The sequence below is a fragment of the Gorilla gorilla genome, chromosome 20, assembly GCF_029281585.2.
Source record: "Gorilla gorilla gorilla isolate KB3781 chromosome 20, NHGRI_mGorGor1-v2.1_pri, whole genome shotgun sequence".
Taxonomy (NCBI): Eukaryota; Metazoa; Chordata; class Mammalia; order Primates; family Hominidae; genus Gorilla; species Gorilla gorilla.
Genome location: NC_073244.2, coordinates 48,356,142 through 48,371,210, shown reverse-complemented (window position 1 = coordinate 48,371,210; position 15,069 = coordinate 48,356,142). Strand labels below are relative to the sequence as shown.

Sequence of the window (15,069 nt, the reverse complement as noted above, 5' to 3'; positions counted from 1 at the left end):
TTTTGTGTAGCACCGTGGAGAACACCATGAATTAGCTGGCCCTTGCCAGGTTAGCTTCTAGCAACACTGAGGCTTAACTGATAGTACGAGGCTGACTCTCAGAGGTTAGGGCTGCTTTTGTCCTCATTTAAAAATAAGAGAGTGAGCCAAAAGAAAGCTAGGGCTGCAATTTAGGAACAGATCAAAAGGGATTTAAGATGAAAATCACCTAAAGGGATGAAAACATGTTGTTCATCCTTATGAAAAGAATCATATACAAAGAATTATACAGATTATTAGCATTTTTTAAATTAATAATGTATCTTTGAACTATTTTAAGTAAAAATGAACAGAAATCATTAAATACAATATTGGCCATTTTATCACACTACTTTCAGAAGCTTATTGATCAAAGCAGATAAAAAATATAAATCTTTGCTATAATATTGATTGTTTTCTGACAAAGAGCATTAAATTACAAATAAGTAAAAGGCTCTTGAAGACTGGGCGTGGTGGCTCATGCCTGTAATCCCAGCACTTTGGGAGGCCGAGGCGGGCAGATCACCTGAGGTCGGGAGTTTGAGACTGGCCTGACCAACATAGTGAAACCCTGTCTCCACCAAAAATACAAAATTAGCTGGGCATGGTGGCCCATGCCTGTAATCCCAGCTACTCTGGAGGCTGAGGCAAGAGAATTGCTTGAACCCGGGAGGTGGAGGTTGCGGTGAGCCGAGATTACTCCATTGCATTCTAGCCTGGACAACAAGAGTGAAACTCCATCTCAAAAACCAAAACAAAGCAAAACAGAAAGGCTCTTGCACAAAATGTGAATGTACTTAATGCCACTGAACTGGACACTTAAAAATAATTATAATGGCAAATTTTATGTATATTTTACCACAACGCAAAATAGTTCAATAAAGTACTACTTTTTTTTTTTTTTTTGGTGACAAGATCTTACTATGTCGCCCAGGCTGGAGTGCGGTGGCATGATCTCAGCTCACTGCAACCTCTGCCTCCTGGGTTCAAGTGATTCTCCTGCCTCAGCCTCCCTACTAGCTGGAATTACAGGCACCTGCCACTGCGCCCTGCTAATAAAGTACTACATTTTAAAGTTCATGTGGTAAAGCTAAACTGTAGATAGAGGGGAAAACTATAGATTAAGTGCCTTTTAAGGAATCTTAGAAATTTTGGGAAAAAAGCAGTTATGGTTTCAACTGAAGAAGTTACAAAAAGAATGAGTCAAAAAATACAAAAAAGAACAATGAGGACTAAAAAAAGAAAGGCGAAGACATGAGTCACAGAGAACAAAAAATGGTTGATAAAAATGTGACAGAAGCACAAGTTGCTTCTCCATATTAATGATCAAGAAAAAAGAGTGAAGATAAACATAATCAAAATATGTTAGAAAACAGGAGTAATAGTTACTTCTATACCTAAGATTCAAACAATCACGAGTGAATATTATGTAAAATCATGCAAATAGGGCTGGGCGTGGTGGCTTATGCCTGTAATCCCAGCACTTTGGGAGACCAGGGCCAGTGGATCACCTGAAGTCAGGAGTTCGAGACCAGCCTGACCAATGTGGTAAAACCCTGTCTCTACTAAAAATGCAAAAATTAACTGGGCACGGTGGCACTTGCCTGTAATCCCAGCTACTCAGGAGGCTGAGGCAGGAGAATCGCCTGAACCCAGGTGGCGGAGGTTGCAGTGAGCTGAGATTGCATCATTGTACTCCAGCCTGGAAAACAAGAGCGAAACTCCATCTCAGAAAAAAAAAAAAAAAAAAAAATCATGCAAATATATGAAAACCTAAACAAAAGGATAAAATTTTATAAGAAATAAATTTTCAAATCGGTAAGAACAAATTATACAGAAGTCCTTAAAGGAATTAAAGTGTTGATTCAACACCCCCAACGCAGTCAAAAATGATGGAAAAGATCATGTGATTTTACAGTTGATTTTCATGCCAAAGTTTTGAGTAACAGATAATATCAGAAATTATTCTCAACCTTGTTTCAGGTTTTTGTTTTATTTTGTTTACAGAGTTAACTTCGATGCCCAAAAGAACTGGAAATAAATAGATTCAGAAGTCAAATGTATTCACTAACTGTATTCAAGAGTAGATGAGGCCAGGTGCCGTGGCTCACGCCTATAATCCTAGCACTTTGGTAGGCCGAGGAGGGCGGATCACCTGAGGTCGGGAGTTTGAGACCAGCCTGGCTAACGTGATGAAACCCCGTCTCTATTAAAAATACAAAAATTAGGCGGGCGCCTGTAATCCCAGCTACTGGTAGGCTGAGGCAGGAGAATCACTTGAACCCAGGAGGTGGAGGTTGCGGTGAGTTCACACCATTGCACTCCAGCCGGGGCAACAAGAGCGAAACTCTGTCTCAAAAAAGAAAAAAAAGAGTAGATGAAAACAGTAGACTAATAGTTTATCACTGGGAAAAAAGTGAAGCAAGCACTGTTTTCTCATTCAGCAGCCCAGTCCAAAGTCAAAGAAGTCTAAAAACTAAAATAGTAAAATACCTAAAAAAAATACTGTATATCAGAAGTAATGGTACACAGTCTAGCAAAACAGTACCAAAAATAATTTAGAGAAGTAATTTACCTTATGCAATTACATTTAAAAATCTAGAAAAAAAGAATGAAATTCTAGTAACATATTGTTTCCCACTAAGCACCAAGTCTTCATTGACCACTTACCACATTTTCATGTCTATGTGTTAAGACTTTCATTTAAAATATTCTACTTTTAATAAAATTAGGATTGCAGAGATGGAGAGAATTATTTGCATGTGGCATAACATTAAAGGTTTTTGTGTTTTTTGTTTTGAAAATTTTATGTTTAACATTTCTGAATGTTACACCGGCACTGTGTAAACAGGAAATCTGTTTCCAGGATATAGAATTTGATATCTTAGCAATAAGATTTTATTGGTAACTTGTAAGATACTTATATAGTTATGAGGCTTTCATAGTATTAATGATTTTTTTCTACTTTATCAAATGGAGCTGGGAGATATTATGTAAAGTTTCCCACCACCAATGTATTTCTTGCTATTATTTTCCTATAGTTTCCTATAGTTTATAAATTTTGATGCTATGTAATTTGGTGCAGTGACAGTAATGGCATCTGAGATTCATTTCAGATTGTGTCCTTGTCATATTTAATTTTTTTTGTGAGAATTCAGCTCAAATATTAAGGTGGAGGCTCTTGCTTCCTTTCCTTTGGCAATTCCAGATAGGCCTTTGCTCTTCCTTTTACTGTCATCCTTTGGAGTCCTTGTACATTTCTTCTGTATGGCAATGGAAAGATACTTTTTTTTTTTTTTTGAGATGGAGTCTTGCTCTGTTGCCAGGCTGGAGTGCAATGGCATGATCTCGCCTTACTGTAGTCTCTGGCTTCCGGGTTCAAGCGATTCTCCTGCGTCAGCCTCTGGAGTAGCTGGGATTACAGGTGTGTGTCACCATGCCCGGCTAATTTTTGTATTTTTAGTAGAGATGGGGTTTCACCACGTTGGGCAGGATGGTCTCAAACTCCTGACCTCAGGTGATCCGCCTGCCTCAGCTTCCCAAAGTGCTGGGATTACAGGTGTGAGCCACCGTGCCTGGCCTCTGTTTTTTCTTTTGTTCTTTTAGTGGCGGCTTTATAACATTACCTTCTTTAACCCAATCTTTATATCTATCGTTTAAGACTACCTATTAAATTTATACTGTGAATAACAATAAAAGTTCTATACTGCCACTTCAAGGATTTTTTAATTAGATGTTTTTATTAAATTATTTTTTTTCTATTTTCTTTTTGAAACTCCTTATTTCCATTTTATGTTGCTCACTTGTCTTTACCACCTTTTGTGCTTTTTTTTTTTTTTTTTGAGACAGAATCTCGCTCTGTCGCCCAGGCTGGAGTGTAGTGGCACGATCTCGGCTCACTGCAACCTCCACCTGCCAGGTTCAAGCGATTCTTCTGCCTCAACCTCCTGAGCAGCTGGGATTACAGGCGCGCGCCACCATGCCTGGCTAATTTTTGTATTTTTAGTAGAGACAGGATTTCACCATATTGGCCAGGCTGGTCTCGAGCTCCTGACCTCATGATCTACCCACCTCGGCCTCCCAAAGTGCTGGGATTACAGGCGTGAGCCACCGTGCCTGGCCTACCTTTTGTGTTTTAGCAGGGTCTTTTCATTGCTTTCAAGGAGACCTTTATTTCTGTGTTGCTTGAAAAACAAAAAAACTTTACTGAGTTCTGCCAATTTATTTTTCAAAAATTTACATAACCACATTCTTAGCCTATCTGTTTTTCCACTATTTCTTCCTTGGGTTTAATTATTTTATTTTATTTTATTATTTATTTTTGAGATGGAGTTTCGCTCTTGTTGCCCAGACTGGAGTGCAGTGGCGCCATCTCGGGTCACCACAACCTCCACCTCCCAGGTTCAAGCGATTCTCCTGCCTCAGACTCCCTAGTAGCTGGGATTACAGGCATGTGCCACCATGCCCGGCTAATTTTGTATTTTTAGTAGAGACAGGGTTTGTCCATGTTGGTGAGGCTGGTCTCGAGCTCCTGACCTCATGATCCACCCACCTCGGCCTCCCAAAGTGCTGGGATTACAGGCATGAGCCACAGCTCCTGGCCTGTTTAATTATTTTAAGTAGTTATAATTATAGTGAATTCCTTGAATTCATGGTGGATGTTTTTTCTGTTGTGTGTCAACTTATTTGTAGTATATTATTTGTAGTGTATTCCTCTTAATCTCCTCTCTATTTTTGTTTCATCCTTTTTGCTCATAGTATCTTTGTACATCAGGCGATGCTTATTATTATCTTTGAGTGAGGAGGTTTCTTCCTGGACAAACTGTTATTTTAATTGTTTTTTGAAACAGGGTCTCACTCTATCCTCAGGCTGGAGTGCTGTGGTGCAATCACGGCTCACTGTAGCCTGGACTTCCCAGGTTCAATCGATCCCCCCACCTTAGCCTGCCGAGTAGCTGGGACTACAGGTGCGCGCCACTAGAACTGGCGAATTTTTGTATTTTTTGTAGAGACAGGGTTTCACCATGTTACCCAGGCTTGTCTTGAACTCCTGGGCTCAAGCAATCTGCCTGCCTCAGCCTCCCAAAATCCCAGGATTACAGCATGGGCCACTGCACCCAGCCTGGACAAACTGTTTATAAGAAGCTCATTTGGTGAGGTGGTAAAGCTCTATTCCAGCCTAACATGACATCTCATGTTCCTACTAAATTCTTGATAACATAGGGTTTGGGGGTTGGGGAGTTTGGTGTGTGTAGGGTGTGACTATACAAGTGTATGATAAAGAGAAAAATTAGAACATGTATATTCTTTTCAGGTATATAGGTACCATTTTCAAAGAAATGATGTTCTGAGCCCTATAAGCACAATCAATATGCATCACAAGAAACAAACTGTAATCTCTGAATGCAGTTAAATGAAGAAATCAACAAGGTAGCTTTCAAAAATCATAATTTTACATATTAAAAATTATAAATATCTTTAGTACTTTTCTTTCCACTTCCATCTGCATGCTCATACCCTCCCCTGAATCCAGTGACCTCTATACAAAGGACCTCTGGATCTTTATCTCTACACAATAAATAATATTGTGACTATATTAATAATATAGCTTTCTTTTTTTTTTTTTTTTTCTTTTTCTGAGACAGAGTTTCACTCTTGTTGCCTGGGCTGAAGTGCAATGGCGCAATCTCGGCTCACTGCAACCTCTGCCTCCTAGGTTGAAGAGATTCTCCTATCTCAGCCTCCCGAGTAGCTGGGATTACAGGCACGTGCCACCACACCCAGCTAATTTTTGTATTTTTAGTAGAGTTGGGGTTTCTCCACATTGGTCAGGCTGATATTGAACTCCTGACCTCAGGTGATCTGCGCCTTGGCCTCCCAAAGTGCTTGTAAAACACTGGAATGGCCTAGCCTGGTGGCTCATGCCTGTAATCCCAGCACTTTGAGAAGCTGAGGCTGGTGGACCACCTGAGGTAGGGAGTTTGAGACCAGCCTGACCAACATGAAGAAACCCAGTCTCTACTAAAAATACAAAAATTAGCCGGGCATGGTGGCACATGCCTGTAATCCCAGCTACTGGGGAGGCTGAGGCAGGAGAATCGCTTGAACCCGGGAGGCGGAGGTTGCAGTAAGCCGAGATCACGCCATTACACTCCAACCCAGGCAACAAGAGCAAAACTCCATCTCAAAAAATAATAATAATAAAATAAATAAACAAGCTCTCTATTCAGCTAATCTCTATCACAATTAATAATAAGCTCTCTATCCACCACCTAGTGTATACCCTCGTATATATCCTGTCAGCTAAATTTCAACATATACAAAATTTAAGTCATTTTTTTTTATTTCCTCAGCCTTCTCTACACATTCGTGGCACCAGAATGTACATAGTGACACAAAATTGATGACTAAGAATTATTTCTTAATCCTTTTTCTCACCTTCATATTCAACATCAGGTCTGCCTCCCTAATAATTAGTGCCATTTTCCTTCTACATCCCTGTTAACATTATAGCCTTACTTTACGTATTAGGTTGGTGCAAAAGTAATTGCGGTTTTGCCATTAAAAATAATGGCAAACAGATACTTCTCAAAAGAAGACATCTGTGCAGCCAACAGACACATGAAAAAAATGCTCATCATCACTGGTCATCAGAGAAATGCAAATCAAAACCACAATGAGATACCATCTCACGCCAGTTAGAATGGCAATTGTTAAAAAGTCAGGAAACAACAGATGCTGGAGAGGATGTGCAGAAATAAGAACGCTTTTACTCTGTTGGTGGGAGTGTAAATTAGTTCAACCATTGTGGAAGACAGTGTGGCGATTCCTCAAGGATCTAGAACTAGAATTACCATTTGACCCAGCAATCCCATTACTGGGTATATACCCAAAAGATTATAAATCATGCTACTATAAAGACACATGCACGTGTATGTTTATTGCGGCATTATTCACAATAGCAAAGACGTGGAACCAACCCAAATGTCCATCAGTGATACACTGGATTGAGAAAATGTGGCACATATACACCATGGAATACTATGCAGCCATAAAAAAGGATGATTTCATGTCCTTTGTAGGGACATGGATGAAGCTGGAAACCATCATTCTGAGCAAACTATCACAAGGACAGAAAACCAAACACTGTATGTTCTCACTCGTAGGTGGGAATTGAACTATGAGATCACTTGGACACAGGGTGGGGAACATCACACACCAGGGCCTGATGGGGGGTGGGAGGCTGGGAGAGGGATAGCATTAGGAGAAATATCTAATGTAAATGATGAGTTGATGGGTGCAGCACACCAACATGGCACATATGTACTTATGTATCAAACCTGCAGGTTGTGCACATGTACCCTAGAACTTAAAGTATAATAAAAAAAAAAAAAGAAAAAAAAATGGCAGAAACCGCAATTATAATAAGCACAGTTGTCCTTCAAACGATGCAGGTTTGGGGCGCTAACCTCTGTGCAGTTGAAAAGCTGTGTATAACTTTTGACCATCCCTGAAACTTAACTACTGATAGCCTGCTGTTAACTTACCGATAACAAAGAGTTGGTTAACATGTATTTTGTATGGTATATGTATTATATTCTGTATTTTTATAATAAAAGTCAGCTAGAGAAAAGAAAATGCTTTTAAGAAAATCAAAAGGAAGAGAAAATATATTTATTATTTATTAAGTGGAAGTGAATCATCATGAAAGTCTTTGCCCTTATGGTCTTCAGGTTCAAGGAGGCTGAGGAAGAGGAGAGTTTGGCCTTGCTGTTTTGGGTGGCAAAGGGGGAAGAGGTGAAGGTAAAAGGGAGGGCAGGAGAGGGAGGCACACTTTGTGTAATTTTACTGAAAAAAGAAATCTGTGTTGCAAATGGACCCACACAGTTCAAACCCATGTGGTTCAAAGGTGAACTGTAATTCACATTCTTTCATGGTGACTTGTACAGTGAGTCTTGTCAATGATTTTCCAGTCATAACTATTCCAAAATATTCCAAATGTTTTGGAATAATCTTTCTTTAGGAGTATATTTTTTTAAACTTTTTATTTTGAAATAATTATAGATCCACAGAGAATTACAAAATGATACAGAGGGTTCCCCCATGAATTTCAGTTATTGTAGTACACGATTCTTTTTATTCATTGCTGGATTGTTTGCTGATATTTTGTTGAGGATGTTTGTATCTAAAATTATGAAAGATACTGGTCTATAGTTTTCTTTTTTTGTGCTTTCTTTGGTTTTGATGTCAGAGTAATACTGGCTGTACAAAGTTAGTTTGGAAGAGGTCTTCCTCTTTGATTTTCTGGAAGAGTTTGTGTGTGTAAAAATCACACTAATTCTTCTTCTTCTTCTTTTTTTTTTTTTTTTTGGAACAGAGTTTTGCTCTTGTTGCCCAGGCTGGAGTGCAATGGTGCAATCTCGGCTCACCGCAACCTCTGCCTCCTGGGTTCAAGCGATTCTCCTGCCTCAGCCTCCCGAGTAGCTGAGATTACAGGCATGCGCCACCACGCCCAGCTAATTTTGTATTTTTAGTAGAGACGGGGTTTCTCCATGTTGGTAAGGCTGGTCTTGAACTCCTGACCTCAGGTGATCTGCCCGCCTCAGCTTCCCAAAGTGCTGGGATTACAGGCATGAGCCACCACACCCGGCCAAGACTAATTCTTCTTTGTAAGTTTGGTAGAATTCTCTAGCAAAACTAGGCCTAGAAATTTCTTTTCACCAACTTTTAAATTATGAATGTAATTTAATAGTTATAAGATTATTTATCTTATCTAAATAAGCTAATTTATTTAGTTTATCTAAGTGTTTGTATTCCCATATTTTTCTTTTAATGGTTCCTGAATCTGTAATGATGTTTCCTGTTTTATTCCTGATATTGCTGATTTGTGTCTTTTTATTTTCATCAGTCTAGTTCACTAACAGTCCAATCAGCCACATTTTGTTGATTTTTTCTCCCCAACAACTGGATTGTGTTTTATTGACTTTTTTTTTCTGTTTTTTGTTTTGTTTTCCTGAATTTTTTTTTTTTTTTTTTTTTTTGAGTCAGAGTCTCGTTCTGTTGCCTAGGCTGGAGTGCAGTGGCATGATCTCGGCTCACTGCAACCTCCTCCTCCCGGGTTCCAGTGATTCTCCTGCCTCAGCCTCCCAAGTAGTTGGGACTACAGGTGCGTGCCACCACACCCTGCTAATTTTGTGTATTTTTAGTAGAGACGGGGTTTCACTATGTTGGCCAGGCTGGTCTCGAACTCCTGACCTCATGTGATCCACCCGCCTCGGCCCCCCAAAGTGCTGGGATTACAGGCTGAGCTATCATGCCCGGCCAGGTGTATTTATTTTTAAAATGACTTTGAGATTTCTTCTTTGACCTATAGGTCATTTAACTGTGGGTTATTAATTTCCAAATAGTTTTTGCTTTTCCAGAAAGCTTTTGTTTTTATTTTTTAATTCCTTTGGAGACTTTTCTGTGGTCTTTCTGTTATTGATTTTTTGTTTGATTTCCTTGTGGAACATACTTTGTATTTTATTCATTTAAATTTGTTGAGGTTGGTTTTATAGCCTAGGGTATGGTCTATCTTGGTCATTTTTCTATGATTCTTGAAAAGAATGTGTATTCTGCTGTTGTTTGTTGCAGTAGTCTATAAATATCAATTAAATACTGTTGCTTCTTTTTCTGTATATTTGATGATTTCCTGTCTAGTATTTTGATAAATTGCTGAGGTGAGGGAAGGGTATTCAAGTCCCTAGTATACTTTGTTTGTTTGTTTGTTTGTTTTTGAGATGGAGTCTTGCTCTTGTTGCCCAGGCTGGAGTGCAATGGTGTGATTTTGGCTCACTGCAACCTCCACCTCCCAGGTTCAAGCAATTCTCCTCCCTCAGCCTCCCAAGGAGCTGGGATTACAGGCATGCGACACCATGCCCAGCTAATTTTGTATTTTTAGCAGAGATGGGGTTTTGCCATGTTGGCCAGGCTGGTTTTGAACCCCTCACCTCAGGTGGTCCATGTGCCTCGGCCTTCCAAAGTGCTGGGATTACAGGTGTGAGCCACTGCACCCAGCCAATACTTTCTTTAAATATGTACAACACCATGTGGAAATAGGCATTCCTTTAACTGTGCAATTCCAAATTAAATTTTTTATTTGGAGGATCATATTTTTCAAAAACATGTTATTACGAAAAAATTTAAATATATACAAAAGTAAAGAGAATAGTATAAGCAACCCGTTCACCTATTGTACCTTTTACCCAGTTTCAGTCATCATCAACATTCTGCCATTCTTATTTCATCTGAAACCACCTTCCTACACAGCTCCTGGATTATTTTAAAGTGAATCTCAAACACAATGTTTTATCTAAAAATACTTTGATATGTATCTCAAAGAGATGAATTCTTTTTTTCTTTTGTTTAGCATAACAAATAAGTCAATATCACACCTACAACAAAATAACAGTAATTCTTTGTTATCATCTAATACCCATTGCTTGCATTTCTCTAAATTGTTGTAAATATCTTTTTAAGATTGGTTCATTTTAATTAGGGGCCAAAGTCCACAAGGTGCATTTGGTTAATATGATTTGTAAGTCTCTTACTTTTTAAGTTTTATTTATTTTTTTGAGACAGGGTCTCCCTCTGTCACCCAGGCTGGTGTGCAGTGGTGCATTAACAGCTCACTGGAGCTTCGACCTCCCGGGCTCAGTCGATCCTCCCACCTCAGCCTCCCGAGTAGCTGGGACTACAGGTGCCTGCCACCAGGCATGGCTAATTTTTTTGGTATTTTTTTAGGGACAGGGTCTCACTGTGTTGCCTGGGCTGGTCTCAAACTCCTAGGCTCAAGCAATCCACCCACTTCGGCCTCCCAAAATACCGTGACTATAGGCGTGAGCCCCTGCCCTGGCCTTAGTTCTCTTTTTTTTTTGAGACAGAGGCCTGCTCTGTCACCCAGGCTGGAGTGCAGTGGTGCAATCTCGGCCCACTGCAAGCTCTGCCTCCCGGGTTCACGCCGTTCTCCTGCCTCAGCCTCCTGAGTAGCTGGGACTACAGGCGCCCGCCACTGCACCCTGCTAATTTTTTGTATTTTTAGTAGAGATGGTGTTTCACCGTGTTAGCCAGGATGGTCTCAATCTTCTGATCTCATGATCCGCCCGCCTCGGCCTCCCAAAGTGCTGGGATTACAGGTGTGAGCCACCATGTCCAGCCCTATTTGCTGTTCTTTAAACTCGTGGTGTTTTTTTTTGTTTTGTTTTGTTTTTAAGATGGAGTCTTGCACTGTCGCCCAGGCTGGAATGCAGTGGCGCGATCTCAGCTCACTGCAACCTCTGCCCCTCCTGGCTTCAAGCGATTCGCTTGCCTCAATCTCCCAAGTAGCCGGGATTCCAGGCATGTGCAACTGTGCCCAGCTAATTTTTTGTATCGTTAGTAGAGAGGGGGTTTCAACATGTTGGCCAGGCTGGTCTTAAACTCCTGACCTCGTGATCCACCCACCTCGGCCTCCCCCATTGTTGAGATAATAGGCGTGAGCTACTGTGCCCGGCCCTCATTGTGTATTTTAATATTTATTTATTTGTTTATTTATTTTTGAAATGGAGTCTCACTCTGTCACCCAGGCTGGAGTGCAGTGGCGTGATCTTGGGTCACTGCAACCTCCACCTCCCAGGTTCAAGCGATTCTCCTACCTCAGCCTTGGGTAGCTGGTATTACAGGCACCCACTACCATGCCTGGCTAATTTTTTGTATTTTTAGTAGAGATGGGGTTTCACCATGTTGGCCAGGCTGGTCTCGAACTCCTGACCTCAGGTGATCCACCTGCCTCGGCCTCCCAAAGTGCTGGGATTACAGGCATGAGCCACTGCGCCCGGCCTTATTTATTTTTTTTGAGACAGGGTCTCGCTCTGTCACTCAGGTTGGAGTGCGGTGATGCAATCGTGGCTCACTGGAGCCCATCTCTCCATCTTTTTGTTCTTGTCTTTGCTGGGCAATGTCCCCCTTACCCCATACTTTGTATTACTCTTCTTATCTTCCAAGTTAAATTCTTGCACTCTATGAAATGTAAAATCATTCCCTCATGTAGAATGCACTTTTTCTTCTTTTTAGCCCTCAGGGTGTCTCAGATAGAGATCTACTTTTCAACACTTTAATGAACTTAATGTCTTCCCTTTTTCAAACTTTGGTCTTATTTATTTTCTATGTATTTCAGGTTGCGTGAAGACTAGTAACATAAATAATTCATTTCTGTGTCCTCAGGAGTAGCATAATGACTGGTCCTAAATTGATCAGCCACTGTATGGCAGGTTGTTCATCCATGTGCTAGAAGACTAAAAGGCAGCCTATTTCTTTCTTTCTTTTTTTTTTTTTTTTTTTGAGACGGAGTCTTGCTCTGTATCCCGGGCTGTAGTCCAGTGGCATGATCTCGGCTGACTGCAACCTCCGCCTCCCAGGTTCAAGCGATTCTCTTACCTAAGCCTCCTGAGTAGCTGGGATTACAGGTGCTCGCCACGCCCGGCTAATTTTTTGCATTTTTAGTAGAGACAGGGTTTCACTATGTTGGCCACACTGGTCTCGAACGTCTGACCTCGTGATCCACCTATCTCAGCGTCCCAAAGTGATGGGATTACAGGCAGGAGCCACCGGGTCCAGCCAAGACAGCTTATTTCAATGGCCAGTTTTGAAAAATGAGTGCTTGACTGACTGTAGAACAGAACAGATAGCTGGAATTCTTTGTTAGATTTCTGTGTTCCACAAATTATGTAAAACTAGATTTTTTTTTTTTTGAAACAGAGTCTCCCTCTGTCGCTCAGGCTGGAGTGCCGTGGCATAATCTCAGCTCACTGCAAACTCCACCTCCCGAGTTCAAGTGATTCTCCCGCCTCAGCCTCCCAAATAGCTGGGACTACAGGCACATGCCACCAGCCTGGCTAATTTTTTATATTTTTAATAGAGACGGCATTTCACCATGTTGGCCAGGCTGGTCTCGAACTCCAAACCTCAGGTGATCTACCTACCTTGGCCTCCCAAAGTGCTTGGATTACAAGCATGAGCCACCGTGTCCAGCCCCCTCTGACATTCTTGCTTGGATTACAGGCGTGAGCCACTGCACCCCAGCTAAAACTGGATATTTAATATGTGACCTATGTAAAATATTATTTCTTAGAAATTTCTTATCACTCAGGTGTATACATTTGTCACAAGGTCAAATGGCAAAATAAAGATTGTTGCATTTAATTGTATTGTACTAAATTTTACCTTATCAGGTTAACAAATGTTACACCCTAGTTAATAATTTGCATTTTGTGGTGCTTAAGAGAAAGTGTAGTGATGACTACAATTTACATTGAAATACACAAAAAAAAGTAAGATGGATCAATGTGTGATGAAGCAAGTAGGGTAAGGTGTTAGTGGTAGATCTAAGTAGTAGATATATAGGTTTTTACTGTACAATTCTTTCTAATTTTCTGTATGTTTAAAATTTTTCATAATAAGCTATTAGGGAAATGAGTGGCAGGTTCTTTAAAAAGGAAGTAAATTGACCAGGCGCAGTGGCTCACTCCTGTAATCCCAGCACTTTGGGAAGCCGAGGCGGGAAGATCACGAGGTCAGGAGATAGAGACCATTCTGGCCAACATGGTGAAACCCAGTCTCTACTAAAAATACAAAATTTAGCCGGGTATGGTGGCACATACCTGTAATCCCAGCTACTCAGGAGGCTGATGCAGGAGAATTGCTTGAACCCGGGAGGTGGAGGTTGCAGTAAGCCAAGATCGCGCCACTGCACTCCAGCCTGGGGAACAGAGCAAGACTCTGTCTCAAAAAAAAAATGAAGTAAATTAAAAACAACAAAACCCATGTTCTGTAATCCCAAATATAGTCACTCCACCGTGCAAAGCTGACTATGCACATTGAACAGGAATGTGCCCTTACAGGGATCAGTGTCCTTCAGGGATGTGGCTATCGATTTCAGCAGAGAGGAATGGCAGCACCTGGACCTTTCTCAGAGAAACCTGTACCGGGATGTGATGCTGGAGACCTACAGCCACCTGCTCTCAGTAGGTAAGCACAGTCACCTTGGTATCTGAAAGGAGGCCTCACTGAGAGTGTTTTCAGGCTCTCTAACTATTTTTGCTATAGGAATGGCCATGAGATTTCTCTTATCTTCCCAGTCCTTCAGGCCTTTCATCCAGCTAATGACTTGGGAATCATTGTCACTTAATCTTGGGGAATACCTCTCTGCTGTGTTTGACATGACATGATTAATCACCGTTTCTCACATTTCCTTCTGATGTTGCTTGAGCGATTCCACACTGTTAGGGTCTCTCTTCCTGGTTGGCTTTGTTTGTTTGTTTGTTTGTTTGTTTGAGACGGAGTCTCACTCTGTCGCCCAGGCTGGAGTATAGTGGCGCAATCTTGGCTCACTGCAACCTCCACTTCCCAGGTTCAAATGATTCTCTTGCCTCAGCCTCCTGAGTAGCTGGGATTACAGGGGCGGGCCACCACGCCTGGCTAATTTTTGTATTTTTATTTTTATTTATTTATTTTTGAGACGGAGCTTCACTCTTGTTGCCCAGGCTGGAGTGCAATGGCACGATCTTGGCTCACTGCAACCTCCGCCTCCCGGGTTCAAGCGATTCTCTTGCCTCAGCCTCCCACGTAGCTGGGATTACAGGCATGAGCCACCACGCCCAGCTAACATTGTATTTTTAGTAGAGTTGGGGTTTCTCCATGTTGGTCAGGCTGGTCTCGAACTCTCGACCTGAGGTGATCCGCCCGCCTCAGCCTCCCAAAGTGCTGGGACTACAGGTATGAGGCACCATGCCCGGGCTTGTTTGTTTTTGTCATTGCTTTATTTTTATATTTCACCTGATGAGGTTTGAGTTTAATCATTGTCTTTAGTTTAGGACACACTATGACCATGAAAATGTGGGTGAAGATTCTCATTTTATTTTTGTGATAATATCCCCTTTTCTCTCTTTCCCCTCACCCATCTCCCTTCCCACCAGAAGCCACTGTTTTGTATAATGGAAGCATTTTTTAATTCGTGCATGTTGTAAAATTTAAAGT

The 15,069-nt window shown here is 41.2% G+C and overlaps 1 protein-coding gene across 8 annotated transcripts in view; it reads left to right on the top strand.

Annotated features, from left to right (window-relative positions):
• ZNF585B (zinc finger protein 585B) overlaps positions 1-15,069 on the top strand; it is a 68,602-nt gene that overhangs the window by 47,246 nt on the left and 6,287 nt on the right. For 6 of the 8 annotated variants that reach the window (XM_063701282.1, XM_055369158.2, XM_019015320.4 and 3 more), the window contains one exon: positions 13,935-14,061. In XM_063701282.1, coding sequence (XP_063557352.1) covers positions 13,935-14,061 — 127 coding nt within the window. Of the gene's footprint in view, positions 1-5,332; positions 5,449-13,879; positions 14,062-15,069 lie in introns of all 8 variants that reach the window. The other 2 variants (XM_063701283.1, XM_063701284.1) reach the window with 2 other exon arrangements.